The sequence below is a fragment of the Schistocerca gregaria genome, chromosome 1 (genome assembly GCF_023897955.1).
Source record: "Schistocerca gregaria isolate iqSchGreg1 chromosome 1, iqSchGreg1.2, whole genome shotgun sequence".
NCBI lineage: Eukaryota > Metazoa > Arthropoda > Insecta > Orthoptera > Acrididae > Schistocerca > Schistocerca gregaria.
The window spans coordinates 580,317,951-580,343,099 of NC_064920.1; the positions used below are offsets into that span (position 1 = coordinate 580,317,951).

The window sequence follows — 25,149 nt, forward strand, 5'->3', positions numbered from 1 at the left end:
AGGCGGATGACAAAATTGCCGTCAGCAGCGAAGCATCGAGCACCTGGGGAGCTGATGGTGGGCAGTCGCATTAATGTGATGTCTATATTCAACATTAGTGGGCTATAAACACTCACAGGCGGCAGGTGGCAGCACTAGCAATTGAGGGTATATAAACCGTATCAGAGAGACGCGGAAAACAGTGCAACCGTTGTTGTTAACAAAAAGGGTGGGAACATTTCCAAAACGGCTATGTTTGGAACCCATTTGCATGCCGCCACGATTAAAGTATTCCGTGCACGACACAATGGCACTATCCAAAAATGTCGAGCAATGGTGGTGCACCACAGGCCTTAGATGACACTGGGGAGCAATGGCTGCGGAGTGAGGAGACGTGCAACTGTTGAGCAACTGACTGTCCATATGGACTGAGAGACTACCAAGAGTTTCTCCTCAATGACTGTTCAGCAAATGTTGCTGCATTTGAGCCTCCATAGTAGCCACCTAGTCCGTGCACCCGTGCCGACTGCTGTTCATCGGTAACTGAGGCCGGAGTTTGCATGTCAGTATCACAGCTAGAAATCCACTGAGTGGGACAGGTGGCCATTTCAGAAGAATCACATTTTATGCTCTAAGGACAGATGGCCTTTTGGGGTGTACAGCACGAAATGTTTGAAAGCAAACACTCTGTAACAATCTTCAGAAGGATCAGGCTGAAAGGTATTGCCTGAGTGATCTCTTAATTCTATCTCATAATTCTGGAAACCACAGTTGATTGACACAAGTATGTCTATCTTGGGGGCCATGTTCACTTCTACAAGCAGCTTGGTTTTCCTCAGCACAATTTTATCTACCAGTAGGAAAATGCAACATGTCACATGGATCTCAGTGTATGTGCATGGTTTGAAGAGCGCCAGGGTGAATTTACCATACTCCTCTGCAATGAAACTCCCCGATTTAAGCTGTGGGAACACCTCAATCAGGCTGTTCATGCCATGGTTCCTCAGCCAAGAAGCATGGCTGACCATAGCACTGGAGTCGGCACAGCTCCACATCTCTCTCTGTGCCTTCCAGAACCTCATTGACTCTCTTCCTGCACTTCTTGCTGCAACCTGCAGTTCCAAAACTTGTTAGTCAGGCAGATGGTCACATTAATGGGACTGGACAACCTTTAAGCAAAACACTGCCATGTTTCAGCACATTTGTGGCATCATCAGTGGGTTTTCTTTATTCAAATCTTTGAAATGCGAACATGATTTAAGTGATAATGAATCTACAAAAATTAAGCCTAAAGACAGTCTGTTTATTGTCATTACCTTAATTTTACATTGTAGGATTATGCAGTACTGTGCACATTATCAGGTACTAATAGCTTGTCATCTGAAACTAAATGATGTTAATGTGAATTTGCTTGGTGAGTTAACACAATGTAATTTTGAAATACTTTTACTGCCAAATTTGAATTTTGTGTGTGTGTGTGTGTGTGTGTGTGTGTGTGTGTGTGTGTGTGTGTGTGTGTGTGTGTGTCTTGTAAACTATGTGCATCTGCACAGAATAGTGTAGATGTTTAGATGGTCAGCAATTGTGCTACGAGAGCTGTTACTTTTTCGACCTGGGAAGTGTTCTGAATATCTTGTTTTAAAGATTCTGCATGTTTGTTCCATGTACACTGACTGACAAGTGTTGCATGTAAGTTCACATGTGCCTGCTATGTCAAATTTGTATGTGGCTGTTTCCTGTGTTTTAGATTTTTCTGTGTTGTGTTGCCTGTTTTGAATTGTACTTGAAGTCACTGTTTCTTTAAAATATTACCTATTCTGTGAACGATTTTATTATTGTAAGTGAGTATGTATCATTTTGTTTTGCATGTGGGTTGTTGCTCTGTTGTCTTACTTAAGCTCATTGTCTGTGTCTAGTGTTGTTCTGTGTTGTACAAGGTCTTGTGTATATGTGGTGTGTTAATTCCTTTTCCATTTATATATTTGTTGATTTAGTTTCTCTATCGTGTGGGTATCATAACTACTTTTTAGCTCCTGTGTTTAGTTCAGTTGGATTATGGATGTTTGGTTTAATCTGTTTAGTATGAATCGGAAGCTTGCTTGTTTGTGTGCCAGACGGAGGTTTGATTGATCGCGAATGGTGGGAATGGTGGTGGTGCTTGTGGTTGCCAGGTTCCTGAATATTGTGAAGTCATGAATCAAACAATGGACAACCCAGGATGGAATAATTAAATATTATGAAAAAGATTGATTGCCACTCACCATAGATGTTGAGTCACAGCAAACACAACAAAAAGACTGCTAAACAGATGATGAGCTTTCATCTATCTGTTTATGTTCCTAATGTGAAGTGAATTTTTACATGCAAATTGTTTACTTCATTGTGTAGCTGTTATATGTGTGTATGTCATTCCTTAATATAACAGAAATGAAAAAGTACACATACAAAAAATATGTGAAAAAAGGAGAAACACAGCAAAAATGTTATTAGAATCATAAACAGCGCAAGTACACCCAGAGAAAACAGTCATCACAACGAAACATAAAATTTCCATGAAAGGATCATCAATGTAACTAATATAAATCACACCAAACAAGAAAAAAGAATACTTGAAAGAGACCTGAACACATTGTGAAGGAACAAGAAAGACTCATCTCGCCAAATTCCAATGGGAGCTTAACAAGAGAATTAGTAGTTGCAGAAATCACACAAAAAATTAGAACACACAAATCCACCATAATCTTCAATAATAGAGTAGATAAAGAAATCACATCCTATAAACTAAAATAAAATCTAAAATAACACTCTGCCATACTACAAAGGCAATATAATGCTTACCATGAATGAAAAGGTATACATAGATAAAGCAGTAGATTTCCTGAAGGACAACAATATTACGAAGTTGACTAGTCACCCAACAGCAACTTAACCGAAGAGCATTCACGAAAGACTGAAAAACATCAAAAACATATTGATGATGGCCAGATAAAAACAATTACACTGAAAGATCCAAAAGCATGCATTCCAAATTCCGTGCTATATGAACACAAAAAAAATATTCCATTAATATCAACCATTAACTTCAGAACATACACACACATTCCCAAAGAAAATATACATTTTTGAAAACAATAAGAACCTGGAAAACCCAAACATTTTAATACAATCAAGAACACAGAAAGCCTTATATCATCCGATGCCACATCAGTGTACACATGCATTTCAATAGACGGAACAATCAACATCATCAACAAGGACTAAAACGACAAGGCAACATACAAAACGCACACATTGATAAAATAGCAAACCATACTTCAGACCATAACAACACAACATGAAGGACTGCCAATGGGATCAGCAATTAATGACCTCTTAGCCAACACCTTCATGAACAGCTTAAAAATCTAGATACGAGTATAGGTACTTACCATATAGTGGAGATGTTGAGTTGCAGACAAATACAGCAAAAAGACTACTAAACATGGAAGCTTTCGACCTGAAGGCTTTCTTCTGAAATAGACAAAACACACACATTCACACAAACCCACCTCCCACAGCCAGACACTGTGTGTGTGTGTGTGTTTTGTTTATTTTCATAATATTATCATTATTCCATCCTGGATTTTTCATTGCAAGAAAATATAAAGTTATACACTGGCACCATAATGGTGATGACACAATATGCCTTATCAACTAATCACCTATACACTTAAGAGCTACATAATGAAATAAACAGTTACATGCAAAAATTCCCTTCACATTAGGAACAGAAACATACAACATATTAAATTCTCTCGATTCATTCAAAGAACAAACAACATTCACGACTTGACAGTATTCACAAAACCGACAATCGTAAGCACCACCATTTGCAATCAATCAAATCACCCACTGCCACCACCAAACAAGCTTCAGAGTCATGCTCCATAGATTACACAGAACACCCATAATCTGACTGAACCACACACACAGGAGCTAAACAAAATAACACAAGTAGCAGTAGAAAAAGGTTATGATATTCATAAGATGGAGAAATCAAACCAACAAATATGTAAATAGAAAAGGAATTAACAAGCCACATATAAAGAAGATCTTTCACTAAAAAAATGGGGACTTCAAGTAGAGGAAAGGACAGACAACACAGTACAGAAAAATCTAAAACACAGGAAACACCACAGATAAATTCAACAGATCAGACATACATTAACGTAACACGCAACACTTATCAATCAAGACAAAAATACAGTAAAAGAAATAACAGCCCCCATAGCACATTGCTGATCACCTAATATTCTGCGAGAAACACACAACTAAAATATAAACAATTTTTTTTTTTTTAAATACGAAATTCTGCTACAGCCTATACGATAAACTTGCAACAAAAGAAGACTTCCATGTATAGGAGCCATCGGCAGAAGGAAACCAGATTATGACCGATTACAGTGCTCTACGTAAAGGCAAACAAACAAAAAGTGTCTTTAGGCTTCATTTTTGTATTTTAGTTATCACTTACTACATGTTCACATTTCACAGGTTTGAATAAAGGAAACTCCTGATAATGGCACAAGGATGCTGGGGCATGTTTTGGTCTATACGAAAAACAGTGTTTTGCATAATCTTATATCCAATATTTTTATCTGTAAACATGGCCAATATTCAGTCATAGTGTTTTGGCTCATTGATAAAATAATTTATGGCAATAATGATGAAGGATAATACAGTATGGATTTTTGTTAAGCCAATTGTTATTGATACTAGTTACTTGTATGCAGAGAGAGAGTGATGTCAGATTGTATTAAACACTGCCTCACATTAAACTAGGTAAGACACTGATTTCATGAAAGAATCTTCCATATCTTATCTACTATCTTTTCTCTTTAGTACTGTTTTCAAGAATTGTGAGTATTTTTGCAATATTAATGGAAACTGCTAAAAAGGGTGTAATCAGTAAATGTTCATAGTGACATGTCATGTAAAAGAAATACATACTTTTTTTTAGTGATATATGATGTAACAGAAATACAAATTGTTTTAGCTTAGTTAACATCTGGCAAAATGAAGTAAAATGAGTATGTCCAACAAAGTCAAGTACACTTACATCTAAAAGTTAATTGCAGATTCTTAGGAAGAAAGCATTACGTGATTAATATTTGATGATGACTATTGTTTGCTATTTGTATTTAGATTATTTAGTTTCTGGACCAGGCTAATTGTAAGAATTTAGTGTTATAGAACAAAACACTAATAACCTAAGATATCCTCTTCTCTTAATATGATTGTTTTACTAGAACAGTTATGATTATTCCTTGAATATGAACCGTTTCTATGTTAAAAGCAGCTCATAAAACACCACGCTGCTGCTACTGCAGTTGCAGCAAGTGGGAAACAGACTGTTACACGAGCTGTGCCGGATAGCGAAATGGCAGCCATGTTCAAACGCCAACAACTTATTGTACAGCAGCAGAAGGCACAACAAGTCCAAGTGTCCACACAGGGCAATCTGACACCTGCACACTTTCTGGCACAGGTTGGCATTCTGATGTGTTTTTATTTTCAACATCCAACTTTTTGTTGCCTGAACAACGCAGTTTAGGAATGGGATAATTTTTGAAAGATTCTATAATTTAACATTACAAATAAATGTAAAATCTAAAAAAAAAACTGATACTATCTTACTACATCAATTACTCATAAACTTGTAAATTAATAATTCTATAACAATGGATATAATTAAAAGTTTTAATTAAGGCTATCCATAACTTGATGAAACTGTGTTCTTGAAGTTTCACCTGCTGATGAATTGCACAATTTGCTATACTTTGTTTTCTCTAGTATTTCAGCAGGTATTTGCAGTATGCTGATGAAGTCATCCCAAATGAACATTCCTCATCATGTGTTTTGTGCGATGCCCGATGTCGACAGGCATCAGTGTGTTTCTTATTACAGACAAAATGATTTCAGATTAAAATTTTATATGTCCATTCAGTAGACCAATCTCAAAATAGTCTAGTGTGAAATTCAATATAATGATATGTAAAATATTACCAAGGATAGCTAAATATAAAGAATAACCAGTGCTACTGAGTAGTGCGGTAGCAGACAGGCAGTGCGGCCTGTACTGGCATTCGAGATGGGAAACGTTGAGTACAGAGTATGTACCAAACAAACATTGACTAATCTTTCACAAGTCTTCTTCATACAGGGCAACTCAGCCCTAAATTTGTCACACAAATTTGGCCAGTAATAGGTATTAAGATCTCCTCTGTCACTAAGAAGAGGTCTTAAAGTGTGTTACACCTTCATTTGTAGGAAATGTCACCTTCATTTGATCTCTCAGTGTGTGTTAGAGCCATGGAGGTGAATTGATAATAGAGCCTGATACAGCATCACTGTAACATGGTTCTTTAAAATGGCGTAGTGTTTTAGTTCCGTATGCTCGATGTGTCCCAGCCGGATATTGGTCCATACGACTCCATGCTGTTTGTATTCCACTGTCATGCAGCAGCATTGCCCTGTTGCTGCTGGAACACTGGTTTTTGCTTTCCAGTGCCCCTAGTAGTAGATATTGTTAAACCGATTATGATAGACTAATTTGTGCCTGCTTTATTGAAAAGACAAATAAATTTCACTTAAAAATTCTTTGTAACAAGAAATAAACTAACAAACATTTTCTGACACTGATGAAATGTGATGTTTGGACTGTTGCAATCTACATATTGTGAAAATGAAATTTTAAATATTTGCTGAACACCAGACAACATGTGCCCAACACCTCTTAGAAGAGATGCCTGATACATCTGTAATGCATGAACTTGACAGATTCTAAGGATTCACTAATTCAAGAAAATTGCTTTTTACAAATAAGAAATTTACAACTGTTCTGAAATATTACTTGATTTTATTTGTCAGATACAAGCAGATGGGAATTTCCAGCTCTAATTACAACTAGTTAGTAATATAAGCATGACTGAACTGTTCCAAGGTTATCGGCAGAATGCTCCTTTACTTCATTTTACACTCTCAGATCATCCTTGACCACTGTCATGGAACTTCATCATGGAGGGTCTCCATGGTGTGATGCACAGCAGTGTAGACTCTGTGGCTACTTGCAATGAATTGGTTTCATCACAAGACAGCCTTTCTCCACCGCACAATGCCCCAGGAACATCTCAACAAAAAAATCCAAACACAACACAGCAATAATTGGTCCAATTCTCTGACTAACCCTGGTAATGTAACTTAAACTTTACTGCCTACTAACTAGCAATGATCTCTCAATTATATCCTATTATGGGGCAGGTCTGTTACGATCTCCCAAATTATTAATTTGCTTCTTTGTACCCTTCATATCTGCTGACTCTATAATTGAGTAATCATGGCAAATTTTGAGTAAATTATTGTAATTACTATCCTGTCACGGTTGCCACCAAGCAGATAACCAAGAGGCAACCACATTAGTAATTAAACTTATAGTAATAACAAAATTTAGCAACAACATAGCAAGTGATTAAAAGTAAAAGACATGAACTCACAAATATTGTGTGGGTGCGTTGATGCCAGTGATAGTGTTGTAGTGTTAGCAACTGTAACATTATGAGTTAGGCTTACAACAACTGTACATTGTGGAGTAAGATGAATTACTTGTATGAACATTTGAGTCAGAGTTGACCAGAAGAATATAATTTGTTGCCAGGCAAAAAAGCAAACCATTGATACGACCTATCAAGAAGAGTTTATTCAAGATTAATTTACATGATACAACTGAGAAATTTCTGAGACAATTATTGTCACAACAACACATATTGTAACTGCAGTATTCAGGATGACTAAGATCAAACAAAACTGACTATTATGAATTTGTATGATCACAGCTATAAAATGGAATTATAGCAGCAATGATTGACAACATTTATCAAGAGTTGTACCTCAGCAGTGAGCGGTCGTAACAAGAAACCAGTCGAGCAGTAGCAGTAGCCCACCTCTTCACCAGTGGGAGTATAGCAAAATGTGGAAGTAATGGCACACCTCTACAGTGAGATGCTGACAGACGATATAGCAGCAGTCCATCACACCACCACCAAAGAATAGGCATACATGACAGCAGCAATGACCACTGACAATATTAAATTATCCAGTGGGTAGCCCAATGTTTTACAGTGAGAAGTAGCAGACTTTATTGTGAGTGCTTATAGTGTGTCACATACAGTACTGTAACAATCCATGAAAATCATTAATTGTTTCCGATTTATTGCACAAAGGAATAGCAGTTGCCATATTTAAGTGATAAATAATTTTTGAATAATATATTTTATATTTAGTTAAGCGTGCAAGGATGTAGCCAGGATTCTGTTATGGGGGGACACCTCTGATTTGTTAAAGATGCCTTTAAAAGGGCTCATATTTTTCGTTTATTCTACAGACACATTTATTTATTTATTTTTAATTTTTTGTACATAATTCGATTTGGAAGGCCTTCATACAAGTAATATTAGTTCTATAAAATTAAGCAAGAAAAACTTTTCTCAAAAAAGCATAATATATACTCTCAACAGTAAGAAATACACTGACAATATGATAACCTCACTCTATTGCCAAATAAATTCTAATTCTAATATAATATATTGCCTCTTTGCTATCAAAACACAGCTCAGTCTTCTAATACAAAGTTCACTATCACTTCCTTGAATCCTGGACGTGGTTTGCTAATGGGTGCAGTTGCCCGTGCAGGTCGTATAAACTTTCAATCATTTTAAACAAATCAGTACCATTTGTGCCATGTCACTGGCAGGCTCAGAGTTTTCTAGTGCATATTTTGACCTTAAAAGAAGTAAATTCATGCATATTGGGTATTTTTATTTTTTGTACTTAATGACATATTTTACACTTTAATCCTACATATGAATCACCTTTTTCTAACTTTAGTGCATAATATTATGATGATCTGCATAATAACACATTTTCTCATTTCTGCTCCATAAAATACGGAATTTCTATAAAGGACGAAAAACCTGACAATAATCTCATTGTTTTCATCAAGCAGATATAATTATAATCTCATTACTTAGGAGTTCTGTATTATGGCAAACTGTTAAAAAGAAGTCATCCACTAATCTCTTTTCAAGATCAATTTACACTCTTCTTTCAACTGGAATTGAGCTAAGGAAGTGACTAGGATGAACAAGCATGAATTTTTCGGGACACTAGGATTATTAAATGACAGGGCTGTTGGAATAAACAGATCTGTTATTTTTGTGTTTACTAGAACAATTTTTTGTGGAGAAAATGCAGAGGATCTGTAGCCATTCAACTTAACATTTTCCCCAATTTCCTCATTTCTTACAATAAGAGACTAGCCCAGGCATCTACCTAAACTGAAAATGGGAAACCACAGAAATCCAATATCAAGGTTGCCGGCAGATGGATACTTTCTGAACCCAGAGATTGTTAGCTCAGTGCCTCCACAGAGCTACCCTTGTGGTGGACAATTTGGGAAAACTTATTGTTGTACAGTGTTTGAAAATAAATTCAAATGCATCACAAATAAAAGAAGGAATTCTGATGTTTTATGTTTTTTTTTATTTAATTGTGCATTTCCGATCATTTCATATTGCATGAACATACTTTAGGTTAAATTGTGCATGCCATTCTTGGCTTCAGTTATTCTAGTAGCATAAATAGATTTTGGGTGAAATATGGGGAGGAGGGGGGGGGGGGGGGACATTTAAAACTTACTGCAGAAAGTGCTGTCATGTACCTTTTCCACAACCCCCCCCCAGCCTGTGTAACCAGTGGCAATATTTTTCTATTTGGGCTACTAATTATGGAATTTTAAGCAATTTTTTTAAAAAAATGCAACCACCACCTTTTGGGTGATATTTGTGTTGATCACTGTGATTTTTGGGTGTCACAGACAAATCAAAGTTAATTGTTTATGCACCGATTTTAATATAATGCTATTTGCAATTATGTTTACCGTTCCACAGTCTTATGTAATAATGAAAAATTATAGCCCTAAAGTTCTACCAGTCCCCAAATAACGAGTCTATTGATAACATTAAACAATTTTCTCTTCCTTCGTGTTCCAAATGTATCCAAAATGAGAAGATTTCATAATGGCACACAGCACTAAAGCAGTAAAGGCAAATACAACTGAAAGTAAGAAATGCGCTCAAGTAAGGCTAATAATGTACAGTATTTGGTCTCGGCTAAAGAAGGGATGCACGATAGCTGATAGTTCTATCAATATTCCGATAGTTGAAATCTATCGGTGACCTTGTTGTCTTCAATAGCATGTATACCTTTTTCATCGTATGATCAAAAATCAATATATATTTCAATTTTACTAAACGACACCTAGGTCATGTATAATTTCATTGTCAGGGTTAGGACGCCCCTACTCCTCTCCCTTTGGCTATGCCTTTGAGGTGTATATACGGTATCTAAAATTATTAGTTAATGGTTTTGGACCAAAGATGGCTCAAATGGAAAATCAGTTAGCAGTTGAACCATATATGGAGAATTTGATGTGCATATTTACTCAATTAAATGCTAATATGGATACAAAATTCAATCAAATAGGTAACGGGCAAAATCAAACAATGAAAACTCCAAGTAGGAAGTTCAACAATGTAAGAAATGACAGATTGTTACTTACCGTGAAGAAGACACACAAGGTTGGAGACAGGCATAATTAAAAGACCCTTACATAAAGCTTTTGGCCACAGCATTTATCAGTCACACACACACACACACACACACACACACACACACACACACACACACAAGTAAGAACACACAACGCCAACTCCAGCCTCTCTGCCCAAGATGCTGGAATTGGCGGTCGTGTGTACATGAGGTGTGCTTGCTTGTGTGCGTGTGTGTGTGTGTGTGTGTGTGTGTGTGTGTTTTCACTGATGAAGACTATTGCCAAAAGCTTTATGTAAGTGTGTATTAATTGTGCCTGTCTGCAACCTGATGTGTCTTCTTTAAGGTAAGTAACAATCTCTCATTTCGTACATTGTTAACAGACTAAATCAGATAGATGACAGATTCACCGAAATAAACATTACAGTCAACCACAATGATGAAGCAGTGTTCTAAATTTGGGAGGAGGGGGGGGGGGGGGGGGGGGGGGATAGGCTAGCAGACTAAACCAAGTAAGCAATGTAACATATAGTTTCACTTCCCCACTAAATGGTAAGATAGACAGCAACATTGGAAGAACTGATTGTAATAGAGATTTATTAGCTAATCTTTTAATATCTTCTGTTACTGCAATAAATTTATTGTTTTCCATTGTTACTGAAAATTTACCATCATCTGTAACTCCTGATACATTACTAACATCTGTTGCTACTAATAAGTTACTGCCTGTTGTTACTAATGATAGGTTACTATCTTGCACTACTGCTACAAAAGCTGAGGTACAAACCTCATTGCATAATGATGAACAACAACTCTCATTGCATAATGATGAAGATAAGAGTTCTTTTATGCAGTATTCACATAGTAGTACTTACTTACACTTTGAATATATCAAGCATGAGATCAGCTTACAACTGGAGAATTTATATTTTGACTAAAATAAGCCCGTGATTTCAATGAATAAACATTATTACTTTAAAATTACATTTAGTTTCTTACTTTCTTTGAGCCTTGTCCCACCTCATGTGGGATCGGCCGTGTTGTTATGGATTAGGCGATGTTAGTGGCAGAGGGTGGCCGGATGCCCTTCCTGCCGCCACCCCCCCCCCCCCCCCCCCCCCCCAAGGACATAAGTAGTGTACCCCAGCTGTCTGCGTCTAGTGTAAGCTATTAAGCTATGAAACAGTGCAAACGTTTTCAAATGTCCATGGGCGTGTAACCGAGGCGTAGCGTGGGGTCCAACCACTATTCACCTAGTGGGATGAGGAAAACCGCCTAAAAACCACATCCAGGCTGGCCAGTGTACCGGCTCTCATCATTAAGCTGCTGGGCGGATCGGTCCAGGACCAGCCCGCCTAAATGAGTCCAGGAAGCAGTGCAGTGAGAACCTACAGAAAATGTCGTAAGGAGAAACCAGTTACTCCAAGTGTCTATGTTATACTATACACGATAATGCCAAAAGCTCTTCGGCATTTTGGGGCTGTGAATCATGTTGTCCACCGCCTATAGGGCAGGGGGACTAGCAGAGGGGGGTGTTGACAGGCATTGTTGTTGTTGTTGTTGGATGCTGGTCGAAGTTAGTAATATTATAGCCGATGAAGAAAAGCTACAAGCTGTGTAGTGATATCTGCACTAAGGGACCACCACTATTTTAGGAATATAGGAAAGACCAAATAACTTGCTTTTAAATGTGGCACACAGTTTACCAACTATCAGTTTAGGGAGTTCGTAGTGCGGGAAAATGACAGTGAGTAAGAACACATAAACTTGTTACGAATTACAAATTTTATTCAAAGATAGATACTTTTTATACAGACTGTGTGGTAGACAACATAATTGTGCTACAGTGGCTGCAATAAGTTAGTCACAAATTACCATAATCGTGATTACAGGGGTAGCAGATGTGAGGGTGCAGAGATGTGAATTAATCATTCAGTAGTTCTGTAAAACACCTGCCCCCATAACAGCTGATACAACTGAGAAATCATTGCTAGCGCCGATAGGCAATCAAGTTTAAGTTATGTTGTTATTGTTAGTCAGAGTATTAAACTGAGTCTGGGTTCACTGTATTTGGATTTTTTGTTAGAACTGCTCCTGGGGTGTCGTGCATTGGAGAAAGACCATCTATGCTGAAACCAATTCATCACAACTAGGCACTGAGTCTACAGTGCCATGTATCGCACCATGGACCCCTCCATAATGAAATCCCAAGTTGGTGGTAAAAAGTGTAAAAATGAAGTAAAGGAGAATTCTGCCAATAGCCTTGGAACAGTTCGGTCACGCTTTATATTACTAATGAGTGTAACTTGAATTGTGAATTCTAATCTGCTTGCAATCTGGCAAATAAAATCAGATAATATTCCAGAAGAGTTGAATAGTTCTTCTCTGTGCAAAGCAATTTTCAGAAAGAACTTCTGGAATCAGTTGGGAGTTCTGTCAGCTGAACATAAAAGTGTGCATCAAGATGTCTTTGCCAGATGTGGGACCCTAGAATAATACAAATTTAAAGAGCTTTGCAGAAATGTGATAGCTTCAATTCTACAGAGGAGGAGCGATCATGACTTCTTCTGTCAGATAAATCTACCATTGTAGAACATTATTAAAAATTAGAAATCATTTCAGAGAAATCTATATGCAAAATCTTTCATAATTTTAGATATGAAACCAGCTATTGTTTTCAGTACACCATCAGAAATTGTTTCTGTGCCTTTGTCAGCATTAGAGAAATGTGTAAGCTCATATCTAGTTCAACTTTGTTGTAAGTATCAAGGACCTCTGGGATCAAAGGAGAAAAAGTGTCACAGTACACAATATGTTTACTTACACGATACTTCAATGAGAGTAATGGCCTATCAAACCCTTAACCTTATTTTTTGTTTAATTTCATTATTATTATTTTAAAAAATTCCTTTATGTTGTGGACCGCTTTCTTCTGCAGTTAAAGTGCTACATTCGCACATGTGGTTCACAATCTAATATCACTCCATATTGATACCTTTTCGCTATTTATATCAGTTTGGCATATAAAGCATTGTTATTATTCTCCAACAGCTAAGAAGAAATAATCAATTTATGTTGTTTTATTAAACTGCATCTCCTGTAATGCGAATTTCTACTTCTGTTATGTGCTTGCCAAGTTTCAGTCACCGAAGAGTAAACTAGCAACCAATGACAATTGCCATGTTAGTAACACCCGTTTCCTCATTCACTCACTTGTTGCACTTGTGACCAGCTCTTCAACTTATAGAGTGAATGCTCACCCTGGGAAAGTAATGAAAAATGTGCAGCTCTAGAATAAGCACTATCGAGACAAATACTTTAATTATTGTGACTGAAATACCTTAATTTTAATTGTACAACTTAAACACTAAGCGAAAGGAAATGTGGAATCAGTAAACAAACTTAAGTCACAGCTGCAGCTGTACCTCCATTGCACTTGCAAACATGCTCTTGTTGTCATCTTCTCATCCATAAAGTAGAGACAGCTACACAGTTCCGACAGAAGTCTTGATTTCTACTTTAACTGATTATATTCACAATATTTGAAAATGTGCTCAGTGAAAATAAGCAGCTAGCCATTCTGTCTCTCTCTAATTTTAACAATTTTAATAATTGGTTTTTCCATTTCATACAATTAATTTTTACAAAATCAGACTTGTAATTTTCATGTGTGGACATTGGGCCTCCCATAATATAGTATTTTAAAGCTAATATCTTCAGAAAGCTGTTGAAAATAAATATTTAATTTTAAGAACTGAAACAGTCTTTGCCTCTACCAAGGAAAGAAGGAAAGCTGCAGAAGATAGTGATAACAGAAAAAAAAGCTGCTGGGATTTGCTGGGTGGAATACAAACAATGGAATAGTTAAGGACAGTCCCTCAAGACTTATAGATGGCCACATAAACAAGAAACTTTACATAGTAGTTCAGCTTGTGAAATTGTGTTCTTCTTCAAAGTGCTCATTGTTCAGGTCTTGTGATCTGACTATAGTGAACGGTTACAAACATGAAACAGATGAGTGGAGACACTAGGAGCAGAAGAGATAGAAAAGAAAGAGAGCAGGAATATGATGTAAGAGAAACAATAATGGATTATCCAAAACAGTGTGTCAGAGATGTGGACAGAATAGAAGGGAACACCCCTCTTCCCCAGTTTAGCTGTTTATTTGGTCACACTGACACAGATAAGATGTTTTAGTTGTAGCCTTCCTTCCTACCCCAATTTCATAAAGAACCCGGCTGGCAGTATTACAGCCCTCATCTGATACACGTATATAAGAGTGTCCTTTGACTGTTCTGTCTAGCCTGTTCTAAAATCTGAAAGCTGAGAGAAAGCAAAGTGTTTCCAAAAGATTGATTGTATTTATTTACTTTTTTCATGAGGTCATCAAATCAATTTATTTTTCATACTTCACACATAATGTTAGTGAAGTATAATTTGCATAATTGAATTGGGTAGAAAAAAATTTATAGCATTGCTTGGATGAAAGAAGGAATTGGTTGATAGGACACATCTGGAGACATCAGGAAATTACCTTCTGGTAATGGAGGGATGTCTGGGACTTAAAAATTGTAGTGAGAAAGCAAGATCTGACTGTAGAAACCAGGTTCAAATTAGATGTAGGTGCCAGTAGTTATGCAGCGACAAAGATGCTTGCACAGGATAGCCTAGTGTGGAGAGTTGCACATAAAAGTAGTCTTCCAGTTGAAGGCCATAACAACAAAACAATTGGCGCAGCTTATATCTTCTTTATATGTTGTTACTTTTTTTCCCAATATTGCACAGTTCATATGTTATGCTTCCAATGATTCATAACATCATCAACATGATAACGCACATCAGAATTCTCGCTTAAACGTTTTGAAAGAATATACATATTTTCCAATAAAAAAATTAATTTTGTGTTTAAATAATTCCCCTTGCATGCTCTTAACGATTTTGACAGATTATTAAACCAAATCAAACCAATGCTAAGGAGAACTGCTATTTTTAGTTTTGTCTTTTGCTGAAAGTAGTTTTTCCCCCTGGTGTTGTGATCATATACATCACTAATTTGTTTCATTTTTTGGACCAGAAAAAATGTAATATGAAAAGGTATAATGAATGAAAATGTATGTCCACTGCACAGTCCCATAAATCAATCCCATAATAAAGGAAATTCCCATAATATATAATTTTTTTGTTAGAGACTATATTTTACAGTTACCATTTTCCATTCCCAAGACTATATATGCAATTCACAATGGCGTGATGAGAACTGCCTGTTTTACATGTCAGTGACAGATTTACATGATCATGAAACTTCACCATTAGTCACAAAAGATTCCCACTTCTTGTACTGTCTACCACAGAATGAGATTGAGGTATAATTTACATAGGTTATTATATGGGACTTTAGGGATTGAACTATGTTGTTAATGTATATGAGGAAGAGAAAATGATCAACTGTTGAGCTCTGAGGTACAACCTGTGTTACTGTTTCACTAGAGAGTTGAAAATTTATATTTTCATCTATTTTGCATTTTATTTATGTGATTTGTTTATGATTCATCAGTAATGTCACTAAAAGCCACATAACTGGAGATCACACTGTTGTACGCTTTCTGTTGTCAAACTAAGATTTGGTATACGAAGTCAAAAGCTTATCTGGCAGGGGTTCCATTAGGGCCTGGAGCTCCATTCATTTTAATGATTTCCGTTGTTTCTTAACATCCCAGACACTAAGACTTATTTCATTCGCGTTTTCAGTGGCACGAGGATAAAATTGGGCAATTCTCCTGTGGGTTTTATTTTGTATAGGAACATTTGAAAACAGAGTTGAGCATTTCAGCTTTGCATGTTACGAACATTCCTGCGCAAATTACTGCAGTAAGAGAGATTTGTTTCTGAAGTATCAAACATTTAGTTTACAATCTGTACCCTTCATGTTAGTTCCACAGGAGTTACATTTGTTTGAGATACAGTATTATCAGAATCATTAGAAATGATTCTCAGAGGCTCCAACTATATAGGTCTTGTTCGGTAGACCATGGTTCTATGTTTCTTGCACTTCTTTTCCGCTTCGTAGCTATTGTTTTTATAGATGCCTATAATTAATGTGATCATCTTTTCTCAGGTGACTTGTTTTTGCATTTATATATTCTACCATTATGTTGAACATTATATCAGGTTGAATTATTATGAATACATAATACTTTGTGTATATATTTTCACAAATGGGCGCAGAGAGGTCTTATTGTAGTTGATTTAATGTGCGAGTATTTTTGTACCTCTTGGTGTCAGAATGTTCTTACTTGAAGCTTTATCATAAGTTTTATTGTTTCATTTTGTTTCACATGTGTTGATTGTTTTTTCTAGTGTCAGGTATTTTTTTCATAGCTATATTACTGGAGCTACATTTACTCGTTGTAATTAATTGCACGTTTTGTTTGGCACAATGACATTTCTGTGAAGTATGGCTATTAACAACTACACTGTCATGAATTGGACACTGTATGTCCCTTTATTTATTTTCTAACTCTTGATATTTTGTCACAATTTCTTGATATTTAGAGTTGATTGTTATTATATTATTTCTTTCTTTCGTTGAGGCATTTTCCAGGTTTTGTTTTTGATTGTTATTATATTTTTTATTTCTTTTGTTGAGGCATTTTCCTTGTTTTGTTTTTTCTTGGACAGATTAATAATTTAGGTATTTACAGTTTACACATATTTGTCGTGATACCAACACTTACATCTGAAGCACAGAGTACCTGTATTCACCTTTTTTTTTTTTTTAAGCAGGTTTTACAAACCTTCCTTTCACTTCGTGTTGCTACAATCTTTAAATTAGTGCTCAAAAAATTCAGCAAGGTGATCACCACAACATTTTTGAAGAAATATGTCTTGACCAGAATTTCTATCCAACAAAAAGAATGTGTGAAATAGACTGCAAACTATGAATCTCTGGAAAGTAAATAATTTACATACCTGTAAAGCCCACTGTTCCCATTTTATTAATAATGAACCTATATTTATATACATTTTTGCATGTCAGAATAATAAGTAATAATAAAATTTAGAAAAATAATATGTAAGTGGCAGTAATCAGACACCATTGAAAATTTCTGAAACACTGGAAAGAAATGAAGCAGATACAACAATGTTTCCATTTAGGTGCAGCAAGCAGGAACTTCAGGCCAAACACAGGTTGCTACACTCGTTAAAGCTGTATCGGCAGCTGGTGGCAGTCAGCAAAGTGTCACTATCCCAGTTGCAGGGGTGACCATACCACAGGTTAAGGCACTGACACCAGGTACAATGAAAGCAACACCTCAACAGATGAGGCAACTTGCATTGCAGCAACAGCAGCTTCTGCAGCAGCGCAAGATGGCTGGCCAGAAAGTGGCACAGCTCACCCAGGTTTGTGCTTTTCAAACATTTCTAATAAAATAACCCGCAAGCAAAGATTTGCTTTTGATTCTTAATGATTCATACAAGAACATTTGATTCAAATAATTTAATACAAATCAACATACACTGAAGAGCCAAAGAAACTGATACACCTGCCTAATATTGTGTAGGGCACCCGCAAGCATGTAGAAGTGCTGCAATGCGACATGACATGGACCCAACTAAATGTCTGAAGTAGTGCTGGAGGGAATTGGCACCATAAATCCTGCAGGGCTGTCCATAAATCTGTAAGCATACGAAAAGCTTCTGAACAGCACATTGCAAAGGGTCCCAGATCAACAAGTTCATGTCTAGGGAGCCTGGTGGTCAGGTCTGTGGGTCAGCATCCATCTTTGCCCTCTTGACACTACTACATTGTTCTCTCTTTGACTTGAAATATTGTTGTAGTACATCCTTTTGCTTCTTATTGTCTTCTTACATAATTACCTGTCATTTTCTATATTCACTACCAGACAGTCTTTTTATCCCATCGTCCATGTCTCGATCCGGCATGTAAAAAATGATTATGTGAAACAGACTGTTGATGTCAATGATTTTTTAATATTTTTCCTGTCTCTGTTTTGCCCATTTCTTGCATTAAAAAATTAAAGAAAGGTGTGAAGGAGGTGTTCACAATAAAGGAATGATTCTGTCACGGTCCTTGTGGAGCTGAAGAATCCTTTTATTGTCTTGCAGTTTATTGAGATTATTTCACATTTCATTGAACCCACAGAATTTTCTTTCCGAATTATGAATTAAGCCTTTGGAAACTTATGTAGGTTGGATTTCACACATTATATTTTCTAGATTAAAATTGTGTAGACTCATATATTAATAAATCACACCAGAGTATATATCATGCATTATTAATGATGTAACATGACAAGAATTGTACAAAGAGCAAGTTGAAGTACAGTCAACAAAATGAATAACTTACTGATACAACAATTTAAATAAAATTCTACTCAAACAATTAGGTTGTTCAGTCGGATTATAGGATATTTTTTTGTTGAAAAAATACCTAAACACATGCAAGGGTCCATGTTTTTCAATCAAATACTTTTAAAAAAATACTAATGCTCTAACAAGTTATATTTTTGGTTGATTGGAAATAACCAAACCTAAGAAATAAATGACTGCTGAGAAGATTTTTAAGGTATTACCACAGAAATGGCTGGATCATTCAGCATCGTTCACAACACACTGATTTAGTATAATCTATATAAATAAAAATCAGTTGCCGCATGTGTGAAAGCTCTTCACCTGAAAACAACTTGACCACTATTTTTTTTTAATTCTCAGAACAAGGTTTGTATGAAGAAATTTTTTGGAAAATCTAGCAGAAAAAGTCAGAAATTAAATCAATTACCCCATGTGTGAAATATCATCAGTTAAGAACAGCTGAACAAATTTGGTGGATTTTTGTGTTTGTTGTGTTCGTAATTGTCAGGAAAGGATATAAAGGGGAAACATTCTTGAAGTTCTTGACTGAGTTACTACTGTAATGAACATTCTGAGAGGCATAAACTATGTACTTTTGTGATTATATAGTATATACACTTATATGTAATATATAAAGAGGAAACATAGTTACCACAGATCTAGAGAAGTTCTTGATTGATTTACTTCAAATTTTTTCGTGGTTCATTAGTGGGTTGCCCATGAGAGGGCACTACTGTCATGAAAGGGCATTGTTATACAAGCACTTCGGACTGGACGGAGACTCACAGCATGGAAGTGTTGGGAGTAACATGCCTAGCTGCACGTAATGCGAAATGGCTTGACATGCATTTGATCTATGGCATGGCTATAGAGAAGCCTTGTGATTGTATCATGCTATCCTGATAGAAAGGTGTCATGCCACACATTATTCAACACCCTGCATCGCCAGTCACATGAAATCAGCTAAACTGGATGCTGGTCACCAATTGACAACATGGAAAGTTGCGACAGAAGAATATGTTCTTGAAAGGGTGTAACATTTGCCATCAACTAGTATACGAGGTATATCCTGTGCAACTGCTATACCTCGACCCTGTGCCTGGTGCATTGTTCACCATGAAGGACTGCCCCCATTTCATTTCCAATGCATCCAGGCATTCCAAATGAGGTACTACAACAAATACATGGGATTTTTGAGATGGTTTGTGCAGGAATCCACAGATCAAAGCTTCACAGTGATTGTTCTCTTCAGAAATGAGGCAAATGTGAACCCCATGCTACATATATAGCATGCCTCACAACACAATTTTACCTTTACCATGTGGGCTGGCAGCATCCGGACTGTTTAATTGGGTCATATACTGTCGCAGACCAACTTGCTGGTCCCACGTACCTCGTATTCCTGTTGAGAGGTTCTGCCGGACATGATGAATGATTTTCCTATGCCTATTCGTCACTGCATTTGATTGCAGCATGATGAAGCCCCATGCATTTCAACAGACAAGTGAGGACACAGTTGCAGGCAACCTCTCCCGGCTACTGGATTGGTCACGGTGGTCCAGTTGCATGGCCACCACGGTCACCCAATCTGCCCCCAATCAATTTTTCCTTGTGGGGAGTATCTGAAGGGCCTTGCACATTAAACACCTGTTACACTGGGGGACTTGATGGGCAGGATTGTTGCGGTAGCAGGATGTCTTTGAGACATACAACATATAAAGGGATAACATTGTTACCAAAAAACACAGATCTTACAGACAAAGGTTGGGGGGAGGATGTACAGGGAGGGTAGAGAAGATGGGGTAAGAGAATGGGGAGGGCAAGGAATTTAGAGTATGTATGCAGTTCCCATGTATATTTAGCAATAATTGCAAGGCATTACCATGCTCCCTAGTTATTTCTATAAAAGTTCAAAATTACATGTTTATCAGTGAAATAATAACCACTTGATGTCACTCCAACAAACTGTGTTCCTGTTGGACTGGACATGAAATAAAATTTGACTTCTGCCGACGAAATCAATTTAAATCCCTCTTTCTAGTTGCGCTTTTATGCAGTGGAACTTAGCCATTTCCTATCATTTCCCATGGCCCCCCACCCCTCATACAACAGCGAAGCAAGTGTTACAGAAAAGTGCTGAAATGGTTTTTTATCACTGTCTTCTGAACTCACTGTTTCAGATTTAGTGCTTAGCAGAGACTATGTGATTTACAATACCATTTACAAAGATAAGGAGATGATTTGTCATGACAGCAAGCAAATGGACTGATGTTCTTTTCATTTTTCATAACTTTCTCATATATAACTCTGAAATTAAGAATGTAATAGAATGTAAATAGAAAACTATTTACATGCTGCACTGTGATCGCTCATTAAAAAGAACCGCCACTGAAAGTATGTCATCCTTGTCAAATATTAGCTCTTTCATGTTTCATTATTTTCATTATTTCAAATAACAAATTTTCCTTTCCACAACCTTGAAGAAGAAAAAGTCTAACTTATGAACAATGTGCATTCACAATACTAATGGTACTGTACATGAGAAATACTTACCTGTTGCATCAATGTAAATTGTGACATGCCTCTCTTTCTGTGGTTAGAAACAGCAATAGAAATGCATCTGATTAGTCTTGACTCCTTTGACCTACTGCCAAAACAAATTCTGTATTTTTCATTCAGAGTGGATGTGTAACAATAGCTACAATGGTTCTTACAAAAATAAAGACAGCAGCTGACAAAAATAGCCTTCATACTCAGGAGCTACATAAACACAATCGTGGCTACCCTCGAAACAAAACAAAAAAGAGGTGAGTTGTCACAAAATCCCTCTTCCTTTCTCTTCCTTGCCTTGTCCAAAAGGCACAGCGAACCTGCCACTGCTTTGTCACCCTGCAGATGTGGTGCCTCCTGCAGCCACATGTTTTGCAGGAGAACTATATGTTCCTTTTAAATTAACAGCAGAGGCACTGAGTCCTTGCAGGCCCATAAACAAGCCTGAAAACTTTGCTAGCGTTCAGACCAATTGCTTTAGACAAATTCTTTTCCAAACACCGAGCAAGGTGGTGCAGGTTTAGCATACTAGATTCACATTTGTGAGGATGACAGTTCAAGTCCCTGTCTGACTAAACAGATTTAGATTGTCCTCGATTTCCCTGACTTGCTGTAGACATATGAAGGGATGGTTCCTTTGAAATGGTACAGCCAATTTCCTCGCCATCCTCAAACCCATCTAAGCCTGTGTTCTGTCTCTAAAGATCTCATTGTTGACATTAATCCCTAATCTACTTCCTTTCTTTCTCAAGTGAGCTTACACATAGGTACTTACGCACGCGCGCGTACACACACACACACACACACACACACACACACACACACACACACACACACACACACACACACACACACACAACCTTTGCAGTTACTTTGTGCCTGCTCAGTACACAATGCCAGGGAAGCCTGTAAGAGAGGAGACAAGGAGTGGGACGGAGGGGGGGATTGGGGAAGGACGATGAAGACTCAGAGAGAAGCAGTAGGTGTAAATGATGTAAATGTGGGAGGGAGAGGGCAGCAGGTGCACAGGATATCAGAACGACACACAGGCAGTGGCACTGGTGAGTGATGATGATGACAAGGGAGTTGGTTGGGAGGGGACGACAGAACCGAGGAACGGAGGAAAGAGAGACTCTTGGGGAAAAGTGTGTGTGGATGAGGAAATTTAAGTTCATGAAAGCCTGTGCTGAGGGGCAAGGATGCAGTATGAATGAGCTACTGAAATCGAACATAATATGCTTGGCACCGTGGTACACCACCGGGTGGCCACAGTTCGACAGTAACAATTCATTTGGGTGGATGGTTGGTGGTCAGGCCCACACAGAATGCTGTGCAGAAATTGCAGCAGAGCTGTTATATGACTTGGACACGTTCACAGGAGGCTCTGCTTCTGGTCGGATAGGATAAACCTGTGATTTGGACTGGACTAGGGTATGCTGGGTCAATGAATTGGACAGGTCTTGCACCTGATTTTTTAACAGTGATATGAGCCACGCGCGCTTAGGGTTGATAAAGGGTGTGTCATAGAGATCTAAATCAGGATCTATACCCTGCAAGCCACCTTACGGTGTGTGGTGGAGGGTACTTAGTGTACCACTGTCACGTCCGTCCACCTTTTCCTGTTCCAGTCGTATGTAATTCACAGGAAGAACAAGTGCTGGTAAGTCTCTGTGTGAGCTCAAATGTCTCTAATTTTATTCTGACTGTCTTTTCCTGAGATATGTATAGGAGGCGGCAATATATTTGTTGACTCTTGTAGGAAACTTCAATAGTAGACAGTACCATGATGCTGAACACCTCTCTTCTGGTGCCTGCCATTATAAATAATTTAGCATTCCATAATGGTTTTGTACTTACTAAATGAACCTATAACAAAGTGTGCTGCTCTTTGAATCTTCTGTGTATCCTGTATCATTCCTATCTGCTGTGGATCCCATGCTGAAAGCAATATTCAATGACCCATAGCTTTGGCAGCATTTAAGGAACAGGATGTAGGACTGGATTTTAGCTAGGTGTAGGAGTGCTTTTTTGAACTGATGCAGACAAAAGGCACACTTGGGGTGGGATGTCGCTATGGAGGAGGAAAGGAATGTAAATGGTTAGATCAGTGATGGGTAAACACGGGGTAACAGTGAAGGTATAAAAAGCTGATGTTTGATGAGAGAGAAAACAAAGTAAAAAATGTGAAACAAGACACAGGAAATGGACAAATGAAAGCATTAGTCAGTTCTAAAGGGAACTATGGATATAATTTGTGGGTTAGGGAAATGAAAACACAGAAAGAAGCTGTAGTGGAAACTTTAGGATTATTCGTGATGCGAGGCTGCATTAGCAATCGACACGTGTAGAGGAGGGATGGATCCATTTGGAGTTGGAAGTGAAATGTAGGAATGCGCTAATTAAGTAATGTTTAACTGTGACCCTGCAGACAGGGTGGAAGGAGGATAGTCAAAACAGTCACAAGCAATGCTATAGGAGAAAGAAAACATGTGGAAAGATATGCACTCAGAATAAGAACTTTCAATACTATTTATATGTCCCTTTTAGTTATTTATTGTTTTTCATAGAGGCCAGTGGTATAATGCACCCACGGGTCATGATTTACTAATTTTATGTATTTGTCCAGCTTTCTCATTATGATGTTACTTTATTTCATAAGTAAATAGTTATTTTATATTGTTCATGAGCAGGTGGCCAATAAAGCTGGAGTACCGACACAATTAATTGTACAGTCACAGAAAACTCTACCATCCACAATGACTGTGCAGCATATTCAGCAGGTCATAAAGCAAGTACAACCACAGACAGTTCAACAATTCACACATGTAAGTGTGGTTTCCAGTATTTGTTCTTAAAATGTTTATATATTTCAGTTTCTATCAAATACTTATGCATCTTCATTTTTATCAGGAGTTATTGTATTTTTCCTGAAATGTTACATTGTCTGCTCTCCTAACTGTGACATCCACCATCCATATACTCCTAATCCGGTAATCATGCTCCTCTTTTGAAACAAGAAGAAGAATAAGAAGAAGAAGGAAACAACCCCCCCCCCCCCCCCCCCCCACACACACACACACACACACACACACACGGAGAGAGAGAGAGAGAGAGAGAGAGAGAGAGAGAGAGAGAGAGGGGGGGGGGGGGGGGGGGGGGAGATCATAATCCTATAATAGATTTAAAGTTATTGTGCTTCGCCTGATATTACACATTCACTGGTAGTATGTGAGTGAACATTATCCTCACAATACCATCTTCCCCCACTGAATTGTTTTCCCTATAGAACTCCATTGTAGCTTAAGTGTGCTAAATTAGACTTTGTTGTTACATCAGGTATTACACCCATTCCTTATATCTCTCTCTCTCTCTCTCTCTCTCTCTCTCTCTAGGAAGGCACTCTTTTACCTTGTACTTAATAAATCACAATGGAAACATAAGCTAGGTCATGGAAATGTGAAATCTGTTTAGAAAAGTTTATAAAGTGCCCATTCAAAGTTTTTAATTTTTTATTAATTACAGTTGCCTTTTCATGATTACAGTTTCCAAATTAAACCAGTCATCCACTATAACCAGAAAACATTACCGTTAGTTGCAGTATTT

General features: G+C 37.4%; 1 protein-coding gene across 4 annotated transcripts in view; it reads left to right on the forward strand.

Moving 5' to 3' along the window:
* Window positions 1-25,149, forward strand: part of LOC126356979 (helicase domino-like) — a 379,868-nt gene that overhangs the window by 295,015 nt on the left and 59,704 nt on the right. For 2 of the 4 annotated variants that reach the window (XM_050007413.1, XM_050007415.1), the window contains 3 exons: window positions 5,315-5,506; window positions 17,779-18,024; window positions 24,237-24,371. In XM_050007413.1, the coding sequence (XP_049863370.1) occupies window positions 5,315-5,506; window positions 17,779-18,024; window positions 24,237-24,371 (573 nt within the window). The remainder of the gene's footprint in view (window positions 1-5,314; window positions 5,507-17,778; window positions 18,025-24,236; window positions 24,372-25,149) is intronic. The other 2 variants (XM_050007414.1, XM_050007416.1) reach the window with 1 other exon arrangement.